The sequence below is a fragment of the Eleginops maclovinus genome, chromosome 17 (assembly GCF_036324505.1).
Source record: "Eleginops maclovinus isolate JMC-PN-2008 ecotype Puerto Natales chromosome 17, JC_Emac_rtc_rv5, whole genome shotgun sequence".
NCBI lineage: Eukaryota > Metazoa > Chordata > Actinopteri > Perciformes > Eleginopidae > Eleginops > Eleginops maclovinus.
In genome coordinates this window covers 882,852-902,175 of record NC_086365.1, presented here as the reverse complement: position 1 = coordinate 902,175, position 19,324 = coordinate 882,852, and the positions used below count along the sequence as shown (strand labels likewise).

The 19,324-nt window shown below is 42.9% G+C and overlaps 1 protein-coding gene across 4 annotated transcripts; it reads left to right on the top strand.

Moving 5' to 3' along the window:
- Positions 1 to 2,007: 2,007 nt before the first annotated feature.
- LOC134879163 (ETS domain-containing protein Elk-3-like) lies at positions 2,008 to 18,781 on the top strand. 4 transcript variants are annotated; one of them, XM_063905508.1, is made up of 6 exons: positions 2,008 to 2,247; positions 5,277 to 5,511; positions 5,632 to 6,333; positions 8,821 to 8,940; positions 17,115 to 17,274; positions 18,695 to 18,781. In XM_063905508.1, the coding sequence occupies exons 2-6, from the start codon at positions 5,305 to 5,307 to the stop codon at positions 18,754 to 18,756; spliced, it is 1,251 nt and encodes a 416-aa protein (XP_063761578.1). In that variant the 5' UTR covers positions 2,008 to 2,247; positions 5,277 to 5,304; the 3' UTR covers positions 18,757 to 18,781. The 4 variants fall into 4 exon arrangements, 3 of the variants coding, with proteins under 3 accessions (XP_063761578.1, XP_063761580.1, XP_063761579.1); XM_063905510.1 differs by lacking the exons at positions 17,115 to 17,274; positions 18,695 to 18,781 and adding exons at positions 13,201 to 13,285; positions 13,726 to 14,822; XR_010167803.1 differs by lacking the exons at positions 17,115 to 17,274; positions 18,695 to 18,781 and adding an exon at positions 13,726 to 13,823 and having other exon boundaries at positions 5,632 to 6,503.
- The last annotated feature ends 543 nt before the right edge of the window (positions 18,782 to 19,324 follow it).

The following is a 19,324-nucleotide window of genomic DNA, read 5'->3' as shown; positions in this document are numbered from 1 at the left end:
CAAAGCATGTAGAAGTCTGTAGTTTTTACACTTCACTTCAACTGTGAGTGACGGAATCTAAAACAAAAATCCAGAAAATCACATTGTATGATTTTTAAATAATTAATTTGCTTTTTATTGCATGACATAAGTATTTGATCACCTACCAACCAGTAGGAATTCGGCTCTCACAGACCTGTTAGTTTTTCTATAAGAAGCCCTCCTGTTCTCCACTCATTACTGGTATTAACCTCACCTGTTTGAACTTGTTACCTGTATAAAAGAGACCTGTCCACACACTCAATCAAACAGACTCCAACCTCTCCACAATGGCCTAGACCAGAGAGCTGTGTAAGGGCATCAGGGATAAGATTGTAGACCTGCACCAACAACTGTTGGTGCAATTATTAGAAAATGGAAGAAGTTCAAGATGATGGTCAATCTCCCTCGGTCTGGGGCTCCATGCAAGATCTCACCTCGTGGGGCATCAATGATCATGAGGAAGGTGAGGGATCAGCCCAGAAATACCATGCAGGACCTGGTCAATGACCTGAAAAGAGCTGGGACCACAGTCTCAAAGAAAACCATTAGTAACACACTACGCTGTCATGGATTAAAATCCTGCAGCGCACGCAAAGTCCCCCTGCTCAAGCCAGCGCATGTCCTGGCCCGTCTGAAGTTTGCCAATGACTATCTGGATGATCCAGAGGGGGAATGTGAGAAGGTCATGTGGTCTGATGAGACAGAAATAGAGCTTTTTGGTCTAAACTCCACTCGCCGAGTTTGGAGGAAGAACAAGGATGAGTACAACCCCAAGAACACCATCCCAACCGTGAAGCATGGAGGTGGAAACATCATTCTTTGGGGATGCTTTTCTGCAAAGGGGACAGGACGACTGCAGCGTATTGACGGGAGGATGGATGGGGCCATGTATCGCGAGATCTTGGCCAACAACCTCCTTCCCTCAGTAAGAGCATTGAAGATGGGTTATGGCTGGGTCTTCCAGCATGACAACGACCCAAAACACACAGCCAGGGCAACTAAGGAGTGGCTCCGTAAGAAGCATCTCAAGGTCCTGGAGTGGCCTAGCCAGTCTCCAGACCTGAACCCAATAGAATGTCTTTGGAGGGAGCTGAAAGTCCGTATTGCCCAGTGACAGCCCCGAAACCTGAAGGATCTGGAGAAGATCTGTAAGGAGGAGTGGGCCAAAATCCCTGCTGCAGTGTGTGCAAACCTGGTCAAGAACTACAGGAAACGTCTGATCTCTGTAATTGCAAACAAAGGTTTCTGTACCAGATATTAAGTTGTTTTTCTGATGTATCAAATACTTATGTCATGCAGTAAAATGCAAATTAATTACTTAAAAATCATACAATGTGTGTTGTCTTACATTCCGTCTCTCACAGTTGAAGTGTATCTATGATAAAAATTAGACCTCTACATGCTTTGTAAGTGAGAGAACCTGCAAAATCGGCAGTGTATCAATACTTGTTCTCCCCACTGTATGTCAAGCACACTGTTCATGTCAAACAGTGAAGACACCTCGAGGGAAAAAGTGGGTACAGCACATTTTCGGGAGAATATACAACACGTTTATATTGTGCGGTTCATCGTCTCAAATATAGAGAATCTTAGGATGTCTCTTCGTCTGTCTGTCTGTCTGTCTGTCAACTACTTAAATCTTTTTTAAATGGTGGTTGATTTGAACTTGCAGCCAAATTATTTTTAAAAAATGTATAAGAGGTTGTTAGGTGATCTAATGCAAGTATAGACTACCAAAAACAGAGAGGGGAAATATTTTTGAAATACAAGACAATACAATACACTAAGAAAATAAAACAATTGATTAAAAAATTAAGCAGATTTATTTAGGCAGCATTGTCGCACCTTGTTTAAAGGGTCTTGTTTTTTGGGTGCATGCGTGTGTGTGCGTGTGTAGGGACAGGAACCCCTCCCGGTGAGCAGGAAGAGGGTGACGTCATTTGTCATTTGGCTCCGCAATGTGTGTGTGTGTGTGTGTGTGTGTGTGTGTGTGTGTGTGTGTGTGTGTGTGTGTGTGTGTGTGTGTGTGTTTACACAGACGGGAATTCTGAGCCGAAGGAAGTGCGCCGGTTCTCCGTCTGCGCGTCCTAACTTCCTGCTCTGGGTTGGACAGAGAGGCTGCAGACCCGCTCTCAGACAGCAGCAGCATGGAGCCAAGACACCTCAGACGCACACCGCTGTAGACTCAAACACACACATCCCAGACGGACAGAGGTCCACAGCAGGGTAGGTACACGTTTCCATTTACTTCCATTTAACTTTTTCCAAGTGTATAGGGACGCAGGCAAACTGCTAATAGTTGTTAAAGTATTTGCTAAAACCTGCATGGTTTCAGACTTACTGTCAACCTGAAATCCACATTGAAGCTGCGCGTAAAATGTTAAACCTGTGCGTAAAGGTGGTGGAGGCCGTATGCGTTCTCTGCTTCGGCACAGACACACGCATATAGTTGTGACTTTCAAAAACAAATCAATAAAATAGGTTAATGTACGACCTGCTACATGGGAAAAAATGAGCCATGGCTCCTTTAAAATCTAGTTGTAGACTTTCTGGTTTTGTCTGGACCTCGCAGAGTAATTGCCATGCGCTTCCGGATTGAAGCTGGCAGCAGACAACATCTTGAAAATGAGTCACTGGTGCAAAACAAAGAACCATTTCAGCTCCAGTAGAACTCCCCCCAACCCCCACCCATACACATACTTCCAAAATAAGAAAAAGGTCCAGAATATGGAGGTACAATTATATGTGGCTTCTTGGTTTTGGTTTGTTTCTGTTGAACTGGAATTGTTAAGTGGCTTTAATGCACGTCTGATACATTCACGTTTGAGGAAGGATACCTTTTACAGTAAACTCACAAAGACAGAGAGAGAGAGAGACTTGTAAAACACTGGCTCAGTAGCAAACCACTTTTGCTCTGAAATTCCAAAAATGGACACTTCCTCCTGTCCAGATCTGATCATGATAACTGCAGGTGAACACAGATCAAACACAGTCTGACAATAGTATGTCGTAGATTAATTCTCCATATGTTTTGTGTGTGTGTGTGTGTGTGTGTGTGTTCCTGGTGGTTCCCAGTGACAGGACGTCCTACCTCCTTCAGAGGGAAGGACTTTCCCCGGGAAGACGCCCCTTTAGCTGAATGACAGGAAGTCCTCTTTCTTTAGACAGCGACAGCACTACACACTGCTCCCATCACTTAACACACACACCCAGGCAGGAAAAGGAAGCAGTTGAGGTTGTGTGTGGCGATGGGTCATTGTTTGCACCACACACTCTTTCCCTTCTCTGCTGGGTGGTATCCTGTAGACAATGAGAAAACCAGGGAGGCCAAGTGTCTTTTCATATTATAAGACATATGTTATAAGGGTTGTTATAGCCATCGCTTCATGTTCTCCAATGTTCTCCACTTGGCTCATGGTTGCCATGAGGATATTCTCACAGAAACAAATAAATCTGTTTCTGATGACTTCTTTGTTGTTTGTGTTTTGGCAGCATGTAGTTTGTATATTCCTTCTAATAAAGGAAGATTAAATGAATTAAATCAAAGTGATGGAGAGACAAAGAGGGTGGCGGAGGCAGGGGAAGAGAAGAAGAAGGAACCCTTAATGGTCCCTCAGAGGGGACATTTACATTCTGTATTTGACCCATCTTTGTGTTAGGATGGCTTACAGGCAGACACATCAATCTTCACTACATATTATTATTATTATTATGATAATAATACGTCTTTAGGAGGCAGCCAAAGTCTCTTGAGTCCATGACATGAAAATTATGAGTTCATATGTAGGATATAAATTCAATATTTTGTTCACATACTGCAGTCAGAAATGTTGGTGTTGTTTATATGATTACATGCTTTGTCCAATAGTCAATTCTGATCCGTCAATCACAACATTATGGTCTGTGTTTATCACCAATAGCAGAGACCTGCTATGAATAACAGAACTGTTGGTGTGGACATCCATCCTTTGTGGGAGAAACTTATTTTGTATTTATTTATTGGGTCGAAGTATTGATTTATGTAGTGTGTGCTGTGTGAAAGCACAAACAGAGAGTAAACAGACACATGCTGAGAGGAAACTGCATATTCAAAAAACCACCTATATGAAAGAATTCCAAACCTCAGTGCACAACAACAGGTGTTCATCTGTGGAGTAACTGTAGTGATGAGCTGTTAACTGTGCAACTTTATTTAAACAAACAAAACTGTTCAGAAACCAAATCATAAATGGTTATGAGCAGGACCGGTGATTTAGGGATTATTATTGTCTTTGACCATTTTGGTTTACCTGTAAAGATTATTAGATTATTTTTTTGATTTATGATTTTTTTTAACGAATCAAATATCAGGAATGCTGACGACTATCAAATGAGTTTTGATTTTGAAGCCCCTTTCTGAACATGAAAAGAAAGCCAGCATAATGCAAAATGTTGAGTCCTGCATCAATAGTTTATTTAGTTTTGCTTTGTTTTGTTTTATGCTGCTGCAACACAGAAAATTCCCAGTTTGGGATCAATAAATTACCTCTAATCTTATTGTAACTTAATACTGCCCTCCTACCCTCCTTTCTTTCTGTGTTTCTTAATATGTCTTCCATGGCGTATGAATCCCTTAACAGTATAAGATGAAATTGTTTTAATATATAAAAACATTTCATAAATACCATGTTAATACATATAAAGTCCCTCTCAGTTACTTTGTATTATTCTGCAAAAAATGATTTGCGCAATGTCATGCAAGACTGAACTCCTTGATTTCAAAGTTTAATGCTGCAATAATCAATATTTCCATAATAACAATGATAGAAGTGTTGTGCACATTGACAAATCAGTAGATGATTATCACCTAACAACATGCCTCATCAATATAAAATTTGAATGAAAAGTTGAACTTGTGTACATTTTTGTGGTCATGTTTGAGCACACACATTCAAATTGTATATTGATGAGCATGCACGTGATAATGGGCGTGCACGTGGGTATGGGTGTGCACATGGCCATCTGTATATGGTCGGAGGTGCATGTAGGCATGTGAAAAGCATAACATTCTGGACCCTGTAAAAAAATAAAATAAATCATAAGCACACATTAAAGTTAGTTGGCATTAATAAATACTTGAATGAACATGTCAACTTATATACAGTACAACAACTTGTATATACAATATTTGTGCTGTAAAGTATTCTATCTAGTTCTCTATTGACTCTCCTCTTGTTTGTGGAGTTGCTTCACTGAGTCCTGACTCTCCTCTGCAGATCGCCCGTCTCTCCGGTGTCCCCTCTGATGGAGAGCTCCATCACTCTCTGGCAGTTTCTGCTGCAGCTGCTCATCGACCAAAGCCACAAACATCTGATCTGCTGGACGTCCAACGACGGCGAGTTCAAGCTGCTGAGGGCAGAGGAGGTGGCCAGGCTGTGGGGGCTGCGCAAGAGCAAGACCAACATGAATTATGACAAGCTGAGCCGAGCCCTGCGTTACTACTACGACAAGGTATGCACCGTGCACGTTTTAAACTATTGCACTGTCCTGGGTTTGGTGTTTTATCTACGACCTTAGGGCCATGGTCCCAACATATATTAAAATAAGAAACCGTGTCTTGTTCCTCTGCAGAACATTATAAAGAAGGTGATCGGCCAGAAGTTTGTCTACAAGTTTGTGTCATTCCCTGAGATCCTGAAGATGGACCCTGCAGTGGTGGAGTCGGGCCACAGTGAGGAAGGCGGGGGTGCCATGTCAGAGCCTGAGGCTGAAGACGAGGATGGGGGTGGGAAGAACAAATACCTCCTCTCGGGCCTGTGTTCCTCCTTCCCTGTCAGCTCCCTGCAGCCCCCCTTTGAACCGCATCATCCCATCAAGACAGAACCCCGAGCCAATCGCAACAGCGACCACTCCTCCGTCATCAGATTCGTAACAAACCGTGGTCACTCCTCCCTGCCCTCCACCCCACCCCCATCCTCCACTGAGACCTCTGATTTCTCCAGACCGTCTCCTCGGCAGGCCCGTTCTTCCTCCTGCTGTTCCTCCCCGCCACAGAGCCCTGCCCACAAACAGTGGAGGGGGCAGGGCCAGAGCTCAGAGACTGATGAGTTCGAGCTGACTGCTCAGCCTCTGAACCTGTCCTCCGGTCAGAGGGAAAGGGAGAGGTCACAGGGGGCAACAGAGAGGAGTATTTTGGCCAATAGAAGAAAACACAAAGGCTTGGAAATCTCTGCCTCCTCTCTTCTGCTGACAGGAAGTGACCTTGTCTCTCTTGCCCTGAACAGCCCGGCGCTGCCTTCAGGCTCCCTGACCTCCGCCTTCCTCACCACACAGGTACAACATCACACAGAACATGTTCCACATTCACACAGCTGTCCTGTAAGACCGGAGGTTTCAGCAAAGACAAGAAGATACTTTTTGTGAATGAAGAAAGTGAAGCTTGTAGAGAAGGAGAACATGGAAGGAGGTGAGCTGGAAGAAGGGAGGAGGTGAGGAAGAAGGAGGTTAGTAGCACCAAGTTTTCATGAAGCTCCAGATTCACTGACAGAAACACACTGACCAAACCAAGTCTGTCTTCATGCAGGCCTTCAGCTGACTGAGCAATGATAGGCTAAATCAATCCTTTTCATGTGATTAAGTGTTTGCAAAGAGCTGTTGGTTAGTGTCTACAGCCTCTTATTCTTTTCCAACAGATGCCTGTATACGGAGCAGAGTTTGCGGTTAGCTGGATAGCTTCAGGGTTAAAGTTTTCCGTACTACGACTCCGGTTCGCTTCTTATTGGGTTAGATCTCGATGGTAACTTATGCTGAACACCTAACTTGATCCGGGATAGGTTACGTTTGAGATAAGCACTTCCAATCAGAGCTGTGTGCGGAGTGTAAAGCCATAAGACAAACTCCAGGCTAAGGGAAACAGTTTACTGCCAAATACAGGGAAGAAAGCTAGCAATCAATTGTTGGACAGTGATATTAGAAACCTGTTCATTTATGCACTCAAACAGTCAGGTTTTTGCTGTTCTTCCTGCTCTTTGCAGCTGCATGTTTCCTTTATACTGGATTATGTGTTAAACTCATGTATGTTTAAAGTTCAACTTCTTATTTGTCTAACATGACAGTTTACTCTTCATTATGAAGTATGACGCTCCACTGTCAGTACGTTTCTCCATGTTTCTGATTGGTCAAATGTTGCTAACCCCCGCCCCTTTCATGTGAACTTCATAGCCGAACACAGAATTTTGAGTTGATAACCAGCGTCGTAGGACCGCTAAGCGAGATCTCGTTTGTTAGGTTTAGTTAAGATCAGACCACTCAAACAGATCCAGGGTCTGTTGGACTGGCTTCATCATACAGGCCTCCTGACTGATGTGGTTTTGTTTTTAGTTCCGACCAGAGGTGGTAGAAGTACTCAGATTTTGAGTAAAAGTATTAGTACTCAGATCTTGTACTTCAATAAAAGTAGAAGTACTCCGATCTTGTACTTGAGTAAAAGTACAAGTACCAGAGTGTAGGAATACTCTGTTACAGTAAAAGTAGAAGTACTCAGATCTTGTACTTGAGTAAAGTAGAAGTACTCAGATCTTGTACTTGAGTAAAGTAGAAGTACTCAGGTCTTGTACTTGAGTAAAAGTAGAAGTACTCAGGTCTTGTACTTGAGTAAAAGTAGAAGTACTCAGATCTTGTACTTGAGTAAAGTAGAAGTACCAGAGTGTAGGAATACTCTGTCACAGTAAAAGTCCTGCATTCTAAATGTTCCTCCAGTGAAAGTAGAAAGTACTCTCCTCTAAATGTACTTAAAGTAGGGACAGTAAAAGTAGTCATTGTTTGATTGGTCCATTTCAGAATAATATCTCTGATATGTTTTATAATTATTGATCATTAAAGTGTTCTCAGAGCTGGTAAAGGTGCAGCTAGTTTGAATGGCTTTGTATACTGCAGGGTAGCTGCTGAATTTACTGCAGGTGAACTACAGTCTGATTTAAGGGCTGATTATATTTACCATCATTATCCAGATCTGTAAAGTAACTAAAGGGATTAAATAAATGTAGTGGGGTAAGAGTTCACCAGTTACCTCTGAACTGTAGTGGAGTAGAAGTACAAAGTAGCATAAAATAGAAATACTCAAGAAAAGTACAAGTACCTCCACATTGTACTTAAGTACAGTACTTGAGTAAATGTACTTAAGTTACTTTACACCATTGGTCCAGACCTTAAAAAGTCCCTGTAGTTATCCCCGTTCATCAGCAAGCACCTCATGGTGGTTACAGGTGTCTCTTGAGTCAAGTCAAGAGCTCTAGTTCACAATTCAGACACACTCCTGCTGAGTGGTCCAAGCAAAGAAAAGTTGAGATACTAAAATTACCTGAGAAAAATAGAACTGGGAAAACATATTTCAGAAGCACACCTTCGTAACAGTTTAGAGAAATCAGATCCCAAAATATATTTGTTAATAATTTAACTTTTAACAGAAGTATGCTCAAAGGAGCATGTGCAGCCTTTCTAAAGACACTTTTCAAGAGGAGTTTGAGCTGAGAGGTTCCTGACTGCTGTAATAGAACCAAGAGTCTTATGTGTCCATGAAAGAAACAGACAGAAAACCAAACTGGCCTTAGGCAAATATGAGGTGACAGAGGAAACACGAGACCGAAGAAAATAGATCTCATGAACTGTGTACGAGCGGAGCTTCCTGAGCCGCAGTCTGCTGGATCAGTCTGACTGAGAGTTTTACTCCTCTCTGGACTTACTGCCAGAATAAACATTTGTCTCAATCATTTCCAACCTGGTTTGTTCATACTATTTTCATTATGGTTTTTGTCAATGCAGGCTCCATCTGGTCTGCTGCTCACTAGTTCTCTGCTCTCCAATATCCATTTCTGGTCAAGCCTGAGCCCAGTGGGACCCCTCAGCCCTGCACAACTGCAGAGCCATGCCCAGTTCTTTCAGGTAAAACACACACACACACACACACACACACACACACACACACACACACACACACACACACACACACACACACACACACAGTATTGCTGCACATGTGAGGGCCAATCCCTGTGAGTTGTTGAATGCTTAGACATTCATCTTTATTTAATATAATGGAACACTCTCCAGAGTCTCTGATTTATTCTCTTTCATGTATGGCTCTCCCCGTGCTGTGACCTTGTCGTGGTGGAGAGGCTTGCGTGCTTCGATGATCCTGTTTTCAAAGGTACCCCAACACGACGTTCTTCTCCTAACTGGTGACATGAATGCCAAAGTGGGAATAGACAATTCCAACAACGAGAGGGCAATGGGCAGGCATGGATGTGGTTAAAGAAACAACAATGATGAACGCCTTGTTGATTTCTGCATGAACAACAACCTGGTCATCGGCGGTACCATCTTTCCACACAAGAATATCCATAAGCTCACATGGCAGTCACCTGATGGTAGGACCATCAACCAAATCGACCACATTATCATTAATGGTAAATGGCGCAGGTCACTGCAAGATGTTAGAGCTTACCGGGGTGCAGATGCCCATAGCGACCACTACCTAATCGCTGCCACCATTAAACTCAAGTTGAAGAAGTCAATCCCACAAGGCCACCGGCAGAAGAAACTGGACATTATTAAACTCCAGTATCCAAAGAAAAACAAGGGGTTTGTGTTGGAACTGAGAAACCGCTTCAGCACGCCAGAGGCTTCCTCTGAAATGGAATGCTATCAAGACCATATACTCTGAAACAGCACAAAAGGTCCTGGGCTTCAAACAGAAAGGGGCCAAAGAATGGATATCAGCCAACACCTGGCAGAAAGTTGAAGAGAGGAAGCAGCTGAAAGCAAAGATGCTGAACACCAAGTCCCAACGACTTCTTGAGAAAGCCAAGATGTCCTACAAATACAAGGACAGAGACGTGAAGAGGAGTGCTAGGAGAGACAAAAGGGTCTTTGTTGAACACCTGGCAAGTGAAGCCGAGAAAGCTGCAGCCTATGGAAGCCTGGGCACAGTGTACAAAATCACAAAGCAACTGTGTGGCAAATGTACAAACCAAACTACTCATGTTAGGGACAAGAATGGCAACATCTGTACATCAGAGAGAGAACAAGCAGCCAGATGGGTCCAACACTGCCAGGAAGTACTCAACCTCCCTGAGCCAGAACAACCAGCCAATATCACAACAACAGAGGATATCCTTGAAATCAACACCAACCCCCCTGACCATGCTGAGGTTAAAGCTGCCATCCAAGCCCTGAAGAGTGGCAAGGCATGTGGCATAGACACTATCCATTCTGAGATACTGAAGGACCTATTCCAAAACATTTGGAACAGTGACACCATCCCTGAAGACTGGTCCAAAGGTTTATTGTCAAAGTCCCCAAGAAAGGCAACATTAAGAACTGCGACAACTGGCGTGGAATCACCCTTCTGTCTATTCCAAGCAAGGTGTTCTGCAGAGTCCTTCTCAACCGGATGGAGACAGCCATTAACACCAGGATAAGACAGGAGCAAGCAGGCTTCAGGAAGGGAAGAGGATGTATGGACCAGATCTTTGCTCTGCGTAACATCATAGAGCAGTGCTTGGAATGTAACTCACCCTTCTACATCAACTTTGTGGACTTCAGGAAGGCCTTCGACAGTGTCCACCGAAACACCCTATGGAATACCATCAAAGATCATCTCAATCATAAAAACATTCTATGAACTTTTGGAGTGTCATGGGAAATGACCTCAAAGAGTGGTTCTCCGTGCAGTCTGGAGTGAGACAGGGGTGCATCATCTCGGAGGATGAAACCCTCTTTATTAGTCACATACATGCACACAGCAGAGCACACACAGTGAAATTGGTCCTCTCCATTTAACCCATCCTAGTACTAGGAGCAGTGGGCAGCTATTGTGCAGCGCCTGGGGAGCAATGGGGAGGGGGGATTGGAGGTGTCCGGTGCCTTGCTCAAGGGCACCACAGCAGGGCCTAGGAGGTGAACTGGGACCTCTCCAAGTACTTTCCATATTTCAAGTCTGTTCGGGGACTTGAACCAGCGACCCTACGATTCCCAGTCCAAGCCCCTACTGACTGAGCCACTGCTGGCTCTAAAACACAAGTGATGTGTGTCAATTCCATCCCCACAGCATCCATCCTTGTTAACCACTTGAGGTTGTGGAAGATTTCACATATCTGGGCAGTCTTATCAGTAAGGACAACGGGGCATCAAAAACATCAAAGCAAGGCTGGGAAAGGCTCAGGATGCCTTCTCCCAACTCCGTCCCATCTGGAGATCAAAACCATACAGCCTTAAAACAAAGATGCTCCTATATAACAGCAATGTAAAGTATGTTCTACTGTACGGTTATGAGAGCTGGCGAGTTGTCCAAACAGACATGAGGAGAATGGAAGTGTTCCATAATGGATGCCTCCGACGACTATGGCAGATCTTTTGGCCTAATAAGTTCTCCAATAATGAACTGTACAAAAAAACAAGAAGCAGGAGCATCACCAGGAGATTACGCACAGACGCCTGAGATGGCTGGGACATGTGTTGAGGATGGAGCAGGACCACATTACAAAAATGGCCTTAAGATGGACACCACCAGGTAAAAGAAAACCTGGGAGGCCCAAAACCACCTGGCGCAGAACTGTGACACAAGAGCTGGAACAGATGAACCTGTCGTGGGGAGAGGCCCAACATGCTGCCAGGGACCGAATGCAATGGAGAGAGCTCATTGAAGCCTTATGTCCCATAGGGGACGAAGAGGAGTAAGTAAGTAAGTATGTATGTATGTATGGCTGGTAAGCAGTAAATAAAGGTGTGTTTTTGGATGTCACCTCCCTATGTTTTCTTTTTGTGAGTCCAAATAGACACCTGGTTCAGGTTTAGAAAATGCAAGGGCTTGGCTGAGTGGGCAAAAGACTCGCTCATCATTAGATATATTAAAGGTCACCTACTATGCAAAATGCACTTTTTGATGTCTTTTACAAATAATTATGTGTCTCCGATGCGTAAGGACTCTCACAAAATGTCAGAAAATACAACCCCTCTGTCTTTTGCTCCTTACCCACATCTTTAAAAACGGTGGTACAAACGAGCTGATCCAGATTTGCTTTAGTTATGACGTAATAAGGGAAATGTGGGCTGGCTTGACGTTGAACTCCTGGCAACGTCCCGCCCACGTGACAGTCTCAACCTATCGTCCGCAATATACAGTCGTGAGCTGAATCCCCTCTGCAGCACCTCTGTGTGTGTGTGTGTGTGTGTGTGTGTTCAGCAGGATCTCTGCAGGAGGGACTTGTTGTATATATAATACATATAATGTCTCTGTTCTAGTGGGAAACACTGAGAAGGGTTTCAGAAATAATGCTGGATGTGATTTGGAACATAATATGGCGTTTAAACACAGCAGCGTTTAGCCGAGTTTCTCCCGGTAGAAAACTCTGTTTAGAGGAGAGATCATGACGCTCCAAAGGGGCGCGGCCAGCAGCAGCTAGTTTATTTAAAGCTACAGTCACAGAATCAGCACTTCAGGAACAGGGCTGAAATAGAGGGGGATGAGGCATGCTACAATGGGGGAAGTTTGGTATTTTGAGCAAAACACTTCACAGACATGATTTGTATAGATATGATTCTATAATATATTGTTCAAATATAGTATAACAGGAGACTTTTACATAACGCATCCTTGCTCTAACAATGAGAAATCACTGGATTGCAACATATTTACTCGAGGCAAGAAAAATATAAATATGTATAACTTGAACTAGTTATTCTTGAAGTCAATGGGAACTATTTGGTAAAGGTTTATCATCAATAAATGTTACCCTTCATCTCAGAATTAATGTTAACTATTGACTCAATGTATGTTTACATAATTACATCAGTTGATATAACTTTTTCAAATACAAAACTACAAATCGAAAACACACTTTACTCTGCTCTCATGCCAGGTTTCAGTGCTCACTATCCTGTGGAAAAAGAGCAATTGCTTTAATTTATTAACCTTTCAGAGAAAACTGTGAGTGGATTCTAAATCTTTGTCTGTGTGTGGATTAACTTTATTAACAGACAGCCCCTCTGTTCCATATGCAGTCACTCCACACTGCAGACTTACCTCAAAGGTTGTTTTCTTTTTACACAGTGTGTGTGTGTGTGTGTGTGTGTGTGTGTGTGTGTGTGTGTGTGTGTGTGTGTGTGTGTACATGCGTGCGTGCGTAATTCACCACGTCCCAGGGTTTCAAAATAGGTCACAGATGTTTCCGTTCTAATGTGGACAAAAAGAGGGGGCAACTTCCTGTTGGCTAAGGGGAGCAGACAGGTTGGTCAGGAGCCCCTCCCATCTAATCTCTGACACACATGCGTGCGCACACACACACAAAACTGAGTTTTCCAATCCAGTTCGTCCTACAAATATCACTGTAATCTTAAAATGTCCAAACACTCATCATTTCTAACTCCTTCATACACTAGCAGTCCAATGCATTGCCACTTTGTTTTTTGTCTGAAGTGCCGAAAGAATTGTTTAAGATGAAAAACCAGGTTCCTTGTTCTTCATCGAGCTGAAGTAGGAATTTAGTTCTGCCAAAATATAAACTAAAGATGACGGATGAGAAGATTTATTTTTAATTAAGAACTGATGGAAGAGGATGAGGGCTACTTTTTAGAATTCTGACTTTAATCTCAGAAAAAAAAAAAGTGTTTTCATTTTTTTTTAAAGTGTTGAATATGATCTGTGAACCTCTGATTCTATCCCTACAGTTCCCCTCGCTGCTGAACGGACACCTCCCTCTGCCTTTCCCCAGCGTGGACTCTCCCTCTCCTCTGCAGCTCTCTTCCATTTCCCATCAGTCCTGATACCAGCTGGAGCTAGCAGAGGGAAGTGGGCCACATCAAACGTCAGCCTCAGACCCTGACCAGCTCTACCTGGAAGCTGTTCTCGCTCTCAGCAGTATTTGTATACTTATAGAGACATTTCATTGTGTGTAGTGTGGACACTACACTGTTGTTTGGCATTTTCTTTCAAGCAAAGACATTTACCAGAGGTCAGACCTCATTTCATTTTACATGGTTTAAACTTCAGTGATACAAACTGGTTACTATTTAATCAGTGTTTCCCTCTTACTCCCCATGCCCTGCTAACATCCTCACATGGACCCATCAACAGGGATCGACGAATCTATATAATTTATAGACTCTAGTACATCTTCCTCGGAAACAAATGAACTTCCTTGTCTTTTTTTGTTTGATACCACTGAGGTAAACTGTCTGGAAGCTAAACATGAAGTGTCAGCCTGGGAACAGGAAATAGACTGGTTTATCCTGTCCAAATGTTGCAAAATGTAAACACAGCAGCACAACTAATTCATATCTATGTCAATTGTCAAGATGTTAAAACAATCATTTGTAGTTTTATAAGTGACTGAATGTTGTAACCCCTCCCTGGCCAAGGTATGGACAAATTACCTCTGTAAAAACTACAATGTGTCAAACCCACCTGGTGTTAGAATGCCATGAAATTCACAAGCCTGTTAGCTACCAAATATGTACAGTTTTGGATGTAACAACAGTCAGCTATTGTCTCTCCCCCTCACCTAGCAGAGCCCTGCGGTCTTCATGATGTTTTCTGTATGGTTTTGACTGTGAACCTTTTTTTAATCATGTTTGTTTCAGTGAACTTGTCAGCCTTGTACCAGCTGTGCCTTCAATATCGTGTGACATGTAAATGTACAGTATTATTCTTTATACCAGGTTGTGAAACATTGTAATTAAGAGAAATATATTCTCAGTGATTTGCTTTTGATTTGTCTATTCAACTGTCAATGTTTTGGAATAAATGGAATTACTTTTCAAAATAACTATATAATTGTTGATGCACACCAAACTGCAGCAGAGTCTGTATTTATAAAAATAGTTTTGATTAGAAATACTGCCAGTAGCCTAACCTTCCATGCCTGGTGCACGTGTTCAGAGATAATGTAAAGACTCATTTAGGTCATTAATACATTTGAAAACGTTTGGCAGCTTGACAATTATAAATATATTTTGTATTCCCCTGAAATATAAATGTGTCCGTGAAAGCTCCCGGTTCTTAGTAAGCTTCTCCTCGCCGGCCTGGTAGGATCTTCCCGTGCACTGTGAGCTCCAGCAGGATCAGCTACCTGGCTGACACTTAAACAGTGATAATGCTCAAAGCCACGCTGATGCTATCCAGACGGGGACCTCCAGCTGCTGACCCGGGTCCACTTTCAATTGCTGTTACCAGATTTCCACCATGGTCTCCCCTGTTTTCCACCGTGTCCGTCTGCGCCGCGCCGAGCCGATCAATCGCGGCCACTCAGTCTTAGTCTCACTTAGTCACTTAGTCAATGGGTGTGACTCCACCAGATGCGCCGCATCGCGTTTCAGAAGCGTCTCGGCGCTGGGCTCCGCTAAAAATACGCGGCTGGTCTATTTTCAACGGAGACGCGAGGCGTTGCAAAGCGCCGGGCAGGAAGTGGAACGGCCAGTCTCTGCTTCGGTTCTATGGCAGCTCTGCTGCTTTTTGGTGATGTACACAAAAAGCAGCACATTTACAGTTGTAATTTCTAAAAGAGTGTCATTTCTAGCTGAAAATTCCCACAAATTCTTGTGGTCAACCTTACTTTGTTTAGATGACTGGGATCATGCTGTCAGGAGGAACAGGAGGGTGGAGGCAAAGTCCTGTGTGGACACAGGAAAGGAGGACAAAGGGAGGCACATCATTGTGATGCCAATTTTTTTTACTCACAACGGTATATCTGCACATCCTTGTGTACTGCAGTAACTTAGTGTTAAAAGTGCAAGCAGCAATTTCTAAACCTTTTGTAAACATGTAACACTGTTTATGTTCGGCTAATATGATTCTGTTCAGGTGAAAAGAAAACACCAGGAGGAAGAGAAAAGAAACAGAAGCCAAAAAAGCCAGGACAAGTTCCGCATTTGAAGACTTCCCTTCCTCCTCCACCCAGACAGAACCCCCCATTCCACGGCCTAGTAGTTCAAAAGGCACCAGTCCATGGCCTAGCCCACAGCACTCCCCTCAACAACAGCCAGATGATGGTAAAGTTATGCAAGGGAATGATGGTTAAAAACAAATACCAATAATTATATACTGCAAGTCGAAAAGACTGAGGTTTGAAACAAAAACACATAACCAAAATTCTTATCTTGTACTTTCTGTAGATGACTCCCTTCCATCCTCACCAGCAACACAACTCTTCACAGACAATGATAGTAAATGTATGTATGGGAATGATGACGTATGATGAATGATGATGACATACAGTTGTGCTCATAAGTTTACACACCCTGGCAGAATTTGTGAAATACTGGCCATTTCTTGGAAAAAATGACTGATCATGCAGAAACTTTTCTTTTATTTAGGGATAGTGGTCAGGTGAAGCCATTTATTATCACATAATTGTGTTTGCCCTTTTTAAATCATAATGATAACTGAAATCCCCCAAATGGCCCTGATCAAAAGTTTACATACCCTTGAATATTGGCCTGATAATATACACACAAGTTCACACACACAGGTTTGAATGGCTATTAAGGGTAACTTTCCACACCTATGACTTGTCTGATTGTAATCACCTGTGTTTTTTGTGTCTGTGTATAAATAGTCAATGAGTTTCTTAGCTCTTGAGAGACCCCTGCACATCTCATCCAAGCACACAGGCAACTTCAGCTGAAATACAGGCTTCTCTGCGAGAAAGTGGTGTGGCTGTTTCAAGATGCACAATAAGGAGGTACTTGAACAACAATGGGCCTTACGGTAGAACTGCCAGAAAAAAGCTATTACTGCACCAACGCCATAAAACAACCACACCAGTTTTCTGCAAAGAAGCCTGGCTGAAATCATTGTTGGTCTACGTGACCGTGGCTTGCTATCAACAGACCCCCTAATTTTCCACTATCAGAGTTTGAACACTACTGATTGGCATTTTCAAAGCTTTGGATATCTTTTTATACCCTTTTCCTGATTAATAAAGTTCAACTACCTGTTGTCGTAGGTCCTTTGACAGTTCCTTTGCTTTCCCCATGGCTCAGTATATAGTAACAAACACCACCACGTGTAAAATACAATGCAAATACTTGCCTTAACCATGGTTGTTTGCTTTCCTTAGATTTCCCATCTGAACCTAGTCGGTGGGTCCAATCCCGGGGAGTGTGTGAGGAGGGTGTTGCGCTCTGTGGCCTCAAATTTTGTGTGGAGCAGCTACAACGTTCGAGGAAAGAAGGGGAAGCTGCCACTGCTTGGCACAGCAGTGGGCAGTACAATGAAACGTAAGTCCAAATATGTGCAAACAAATCTATTTTGCTGTTTCAGCTATTTTTCTACACTTTTAAGAAATAGTGAGAATTTGCCCCTGAGTGTTGGTGATACACCCATTTTGGCCCTGTGATTCATGGACTAATATGCTTTCAGAAAAATATAGTATCTGTAAGCGTTTACCTGAAACTAACATCACAAATTGAATCTAATGATCACGGATTCAATTTAATTAGAGGCGATCATGAAATGGAAGCTGGGGCTGGAAGAGATAGGATATGGAGCTGCTGATAGCCAAATTCTTAAACATGCCCCCTCAGCCCACTCCAAAAGTTTGAAGGTGAGTTGAAACGAGAGAGGCATATGCAATCCCTCCAGCAGATCAATTATACGAACATGCCCACTGACTATTAGGGAACAATTTTCATATTTTTGTACACCAACACAAAATGATGCAGATCCATGCCCTACTTTTTAAGCTTATTCACAAGAGTTACACCTCGTCTTCAAGACAATTTTGGCCAGCAAGGCTAACCTTTGTGGCGCTCGCAACAGCACCACCGTTTCCATACCAACACTATTGTCACAGTGCTCGTTTTAACTAGCGAGCCGGCTAGTAGTTAGCCAGTCAACCAATGAAGCTTATAGCCAAAGGCGCATGAAATTATGTTTGGTATTGTGATTTTACTAGCATACCAGCTATAGTCCATGAGCCACAGGGGTCGTCACTACCACTCGGGATGGGATCGTATATTTCAGAAAGCTATGCATCGCTGGAGAATATTTTTGTATGTTAGCAACTTACATACCTCCCGCAAGTTGCAGACTGCAGCTTGCTTGCTGAGCAGGTTCTTCAAAACACAAAAGCTGGTAATCACGAGACTAATGGATGATGGACACCTTCAGAGCAGAGATAACAAGTTCACTAACAAATCTCTGTTGCAATACAATAGCTTCATGTTTGGTTTAATCCAGGTTTAGTGTTTTTTTGGCCGATGAAATTAACATCACATTAACTATTTTCGTTCGGTTCGCTTAACAATTAAATCCTGAACAGGTCTACTTAGGCAACTAAATATTCTAGAGCTAGTTGACAGACAGCCGGCCAAACAATACTGCCGGGTTAATAAATTGATAAACTATCCAAACGCTAAAAAGTTAAACTTAAATAACTTACGGGCTAAGAATAAGAAATAGGTTACAACTAATAAATAAGATGCCAGCCAGTCACAGTGAAGAACAAGCCTGGATGCACTCAACAGGCAGGCTGTCAGCTGTCTCCGCATTGAATGTCGGGCAAGACACAAAGTCTGGCGTAACTTCAGCTATTGGCATAATCCTATTTAAGTTTTGACGAAATGTAAAATGGCATTTGACTGAATGTAAAATGAATATAAATGTATTCACCTGTTCTCTTCTCTTTGGTCTTCACAGGGTCGGATGGAACGGCAGGTGGAAGATCCCCAAAATGGAAATTCCCAATTATTTTGAAATAAAACTATAATAAATGGATATGTGTTAGTTAGTGTACAGCTGTCTTTTCTTTTGAATAGGCTTGGGGTCAACATTAGCTACAGCAACCAGCCAAAATGCAGGTAAAATATGAATGCGATACTAGATTTTGGGGGTTCGAGGGCAAATGAGGACTGCACCATGCAGATCCGCCCTAATGGCGACGTTATGGCAACATTTCTCAAGAAGGTTGCTACAATATCGCCAGTATGTGTTTTGGTTGCCGCGATGTCGCCAGGACGTGTCGGTTACGGAAGTGCAACGTCGCCAAGATATGTTGCGGCAACGTTATCGCCTCTTTCACCTGCACGTATCGGCAACGTTAGAACTTACGTGGCGGCAACATACGTTTGGTCATAAAGTTCGGACTGTTGTTGCTTCCTGTATCTAAAGATAAATAAAGAAAGAAAGACAGAAAAACACAGAATGAATGGCCTCTCTCACAAATCACCATCAAATAGTGCGCAAAAATAAAATGAAAAATCAAACTTGGTTACCTGATTTGCAACCACACTTTGAGCTTGGGTACTCTCAGTCACTGGGGCGGTCTCA

What these genes read in the sequence shown, in the direction of transcription:
- LOC134879163 (XM_063905508.1), top strand. Translation starts at nt 5,305, where the DNA reads ATGGAGAGCTCCATCACTCTCTGGCAGTTTCTGCTGCAGCTGCTCATC. An exon ending in CCGCCTTCCTCACCACACAG is followed by an intron (nt 6,334 to 8,820) that starts GTACAACATCAC and finishes TTGTCAATGCAG; the next exon opens with GCTCCATCTGGTCTGCTGCT. An exon ending in GCCATGCCCAGTTCTTTCAG is followed by an intron (nt 8,941 to 17,114) that starts GTAAAACACACA and finishes TGCTTTCCTTAG; the next exon opens with ATTTCCCATCTGAACCTAGT.